Source organism: Trichechus manatus, unplaced genomic scaffold (assembly GCF_000243295.1).
Source record: "Trichechus manatus latirostris isolate Lorelei unplaced genomic scaffold, TriManLat1.0 scaffold00118, whole genome shotgun sequence".
Lineage (NCBI taxonomy): Eukaryota > Metazoa > Chordata > Mammalia > Sirenia > Trichechidae > Trichechus > Trichechus manatus.
The window spans coordinates 7601499-7605955 of record NW_004444054.1 but is presented as its reverse complement, the minus strand read 5'-3'; the positions used below and the strand labels follow the sequence as shown (position 1 = coordinate 7605955).

Here is a 4457-nt window from a genome sequence, read left to right as displayed (position 1 = left end):
CACTATAATTGCATTTCTTCATGCATGTAATTGTTTCGCTTATGTTTAGTGCTGTTCCTCTACTTTGCTCCGCAAAACCAGGCTGGCAGCTCCTTTGGTGGCTCCTTCGCTCATCCAGGGAGCTAAGCGGAAAAGCAGGCATTCCTTTCGGGTCAGCACATGCTAAGGCGATAAGCTCATAGTCTTGAGCCGTCTGGGAGGTTCAGACCTGACTTGGGCTGAGCATCTCAGGCCCCTTCCAGCTCTTTCCCTTCCAGAAGCCTCCAGCTATGGACGTGTGTCTGAGCTCCACGCAGCAGCCCGGATGCTTTACGGAAGCACCGAGGACCCCAGGTGGCTGGTTAGAGGCAGAGAAGAAGGAGACTCTCCAGAAAGATGGCACCGAGGGACCCCCAGGAGGTAACCTCCTTGTCACCACTTCAACACCTTCTCAACTGTTTTCCTGGCAATGACATTTTCAAGTAAACTTCAGTGACACGAGTTTCCATTTCCTTTTTCACTACATTTTTACTAAAATGAAGCATAGTAGAAAAATGCCTTTATGCAAGTATAAATATAGTATTAATTTGTTTTTTCACTATTTACTTGTCAATGTCCACAAATTTGTTTTATCTTGTGTAAAAATCTGAGGCTGTTATATTTTTGTAATAAGAACTTTTTTTTTTTTTAAAGAAACTAAATCTAAATTAGGTTTCTGCTTTTAGCCCAAATATATTCCTGGCAGCTGCGACATAAACGGTGGATCATTGTAAATCAAAATGTGTTTTCCCATTAGGACAATATAATGGTTTAGGGTTGCGTTTCTAGGCAAGGACTCAGTAGGGAATCAATAATAAGAAATGATGTAATGAAAGCCAAAATACATCACTGAAAATGTTTACAATCATTTGAAGTGGTGAGATTATATCGCAGCTCTACTAAATGAGAAGTTATTTTTTTTTTACTAAACTGTTCATATAAAAATGCAACTCAACCTTATCTCGAAAATCTGGTCTCTTTAAAACTATCAGGCTGGCGGAGATAAAATAAATTGCAAATATTTAATATGCAATGATTGTCTTTGTAGAATGTAGAAGTGTATTGTGGGAGAATATTTAAATGCCCGTGTTTCTGGACAAGATAGGGAACTTAAACTGACAACTTGGTTAGTTGATTTATCTATGAAAAGATGAGTCATTAGATGTCATTCCACTAATTTTTCCTATATCCTTGAAAAGAGAATAAGCCCCCAAATGGTGACAAGTGGGAATAAAGGTAGACGGCCCAGCCTGGGTGGCAGGGGGTGGGGAAGAGAAGCCTCTGGGGCTTACATGAGTCCCTGATGGTCCTGCTGTTCTGAGTGGTGTGCTGGAGCTGGCTTATACCGACTCCTCAATTTCAGGAGCTTTGCAAGCTGATTATTAAACATGGCCATTATTAAAATTTAAATTATATAAAGTTTCTATTAAATAAATTCAATTAAAGACAGAGGTATACTAAAAAGTTATAGCAATAAATACTCAGAACTCCTCACTAATTATTTTGTTACATTTTTCTATTATGTGTGCTCTTGAGGTTATGTCAATTATATCTGTATGGTACAAATACTATATAACGGTGTGCTACTGCACAGCCATGGTGGGGAGTATTTACACCATGGGAATCAGCAAACCCTACAAATCAGCCCTTCTTCCCCCCGCCCAACTGGTTGTTAAACACTTATCAGTACATCACTGCCTATTCCTCTGCCTCCTTATTGTCTCTGAAACAATTCAGAGAGCCTCTCAACCTTATGGTAGAAACTAGGGCTCCTTTGGTCATTCATAAACATTGGGTTCATTTTGTTAGATGTCAGTAGTCTCCCATAATAACAGGTAGGTGACTGTTATGGGTGGTCTCCTTCTTTACCCTGCAGCCTCCCTACAACCCCCTACCAGGACATGTGACAGTAAGGGAGACAGTCTAGGGACTGAATTGGCTCTTTATTAGCAAGTTCTTGCAAGCTCAGTGAAGTTCCCGGTCTCTGGAAGCTCACCTTTTGGTCAGGGCAGAAGACTGTTCTTCATGTGGTGGAACATGCTAAATTGGGACCCATGGCCAAGACCAACACTCTCAAGAGGCCCAGGCACCCACTGTGCTAGAGAGCAGTTCTTCTGTCACACTGTCGTAAAGGACCAGTTGTTTGCTCTTTCTTCCCAACCCCACAATCTATCACATACTGACATTTTTGTAAAATACAACAAAAATTAATTTCCAGTTCAAAGTATCTATCTCCATCTCCATCCATCCATCCCTCTTTCTCTCTCTCTCTCTCTCTCTACCTATCTATGTGTACAAAGACGTACAAAATTCAAGTCCTCAGATTTTTGTAATAAGATTGAACAGACATTGACAAAATGTCAGAAACGTTTCTAAACTTTCACTCTCAATTTCGGTATCGACTTGTGAACCGGTGACGAATGGTTTGTGAACCAGTAGTATAGCACTGTTTCAGTGCATAACGAAATTAGTGATTCTCGAAATAACGTGTGTCTGAAGAGCAGACTCCTAATATTAGGCTTTTCAAAGGCCCACTACCTGACCGCCTATCCCTCTGTGTATTTCTGATTAGAGTATTGCAAATGCTAACTGACCACCTCTTCCAACTAATTTCACAAGCCTGAATTCCATTTGCGGTTAAAAATTTCCCAGGGATATCCCAAGCAAGAAAGGCAGATTTCATGCAAATACAACTGACCTTCTTTTCCTCCCCCCAGACTTTTCTCACTGCTGATCCCAACATCTTTCCCTCTGCTACTGACAGCCCCCAAGTGTACAGGCGCCCAGCATCCGCATTCCTGGCGTTGTGACTCACTACCCTTTTTATTCTTAAACACTCTGGAAAGATTGCAACCTTTTGATTGCATCATGTCATGCCCTAATTAGATGCTCTTTTCCTCTCATTTTGTATGATATATGAGAGCTGCTATAGTGGGTCATGAGTTTAAAGGAGTATTTAAAGTAATAGTAACTTAATAGCCAGAGCTCATCTAACAACCTCGCCCAGGGCTATGGAGCTGGCTCTTCTTTGTGTAGTCTGAACCTTCTGAGGAGCTGTTGTAGGAAGGATTTAAGGATCATGCTCCAGCCAACGTGTTACTTCACTTCAAGACCTAAAAATATCAGGTCATGTTAGTTCCTCCTTATCCAGATAGCTCACTTGTGTCATTTTGCTGGTAATCTAGCTTTCTCCCATCATCAAAACATAGGGTGGGGATTAGATCCCACTGGATCCACACCTCTTTTGTCCTCCACTAAATAGAGAAAAGGACCCAGGGCATCCTTTAGCCCTTTGTGGTATTATACAAATGTTGTGTCTGAATGTCATGCCTCTGTCAATCCATATAGTTCTGTTTTGTGCTAGTTGGAGCCATTGTCATTGAAAGCTTTGCCCAGTCTGTTTATGGAAAGATTGCTTAATCTATACCCATTTGAACAATTACACCAAGTGTATATTTGCACTGGATTAATAATAAAACCCATTTTATTTTCTGCTGCACAGATTCTAACAAGATAGAACCATCTCTTCAAAGTCTCCAGAAATTTGTTCCTACAGATTATGCCAGTTACACTCAAGAGAATTATCTGTATGCAGGCAAGAAGATTGTCCTTCAAGAATCAATAGAGAGTTATGGAGCCGTGGTGTGGCCAGCGGTGAGAGAACTGCTACATTTGTGATGCCAGGATTTCTGGAGATTATAGTTAGAATTTCTTACAGCTGTGTTGCCTTGGACACTCTGCCAAGTGCTTTAACATTGTGTGCTTTTCAAATTGAGAATCCACTGTTGGCTCCCTAGGAAAAGTGATGGTGTGCTTGGGGAACCCCCAGGCTCAGCATAAGCACATCTTCTCTTCCTGAAGCATCCATTCTGCTCTATGCTGTGCTATGCTAAGTATGTTCCTAAAACATAAACTTTATATTAAGCTTGAATATATTGGGAAATAGGATGCAAAATCATATGAATCATATGAATTGTTCAGAAAAGTATCAGATCTTTAGAGTTTAGTCTTTGCAGCAGGCACTTTGGGCCATGTCCATAGACTGTTAGGCATTCGTTCCTCTTTTACCTTGTGGATCTTTCAGTAGAAGCATTTGGGAAGCATTACTTCATCTCATGAGCATGGGGCTGAGCTGGGGGAAACTGGATTTAGAGCCAGAAAACCTGCCATTTCCTGCATGGCCATGGACCATTCACTTCCCCTCCATGTGCCTTCATTTCCACCCATGGACGGATTACCCAGTAAGCAAGGCACGCACGGGCTTATTTGTGCTTACTTGCTAATCTATAGTGCACAATCTCACCTGTTTATCACCACATCGTGTGGTGAAGTTGTGCACTACAGATCAGTAAGTAAACACAATTAAGCCTGTGGAGCCCTGGTGGTATAGTGGTTAAGCACTGGCTGCTAACCAAAAGGTCAGCAGTTCAAATTCGCCG

The 4457-nt window shown here is 41.4% G+C and overlaps 1 protein-coding gene across 1 annotated transcript in view; it reads left to right on the top strand.

Annotated features, from left to right (window-relative positions):
- The first annotated feature begins 269 nt into the window (after positions 1–269).
- Positions 270–4457, top strand: part of METTL21C (methyltransferase 21C, AARS1 lysine) — a 7974-nt gene continuing 3786 nt past the window's right edge. Inside the window, exons 1-2 of the mRNA XM_023738536.1 lie at positions 270–399; positions 3521–3672. Of these exons, the coding sequence (XP_023594304.1) occupies positions 270–399; positions 3521–3672 (282 nt within the window). The remainder of the gene's footprint in view (positions 400–3520; positions 3673–4457) is intronic.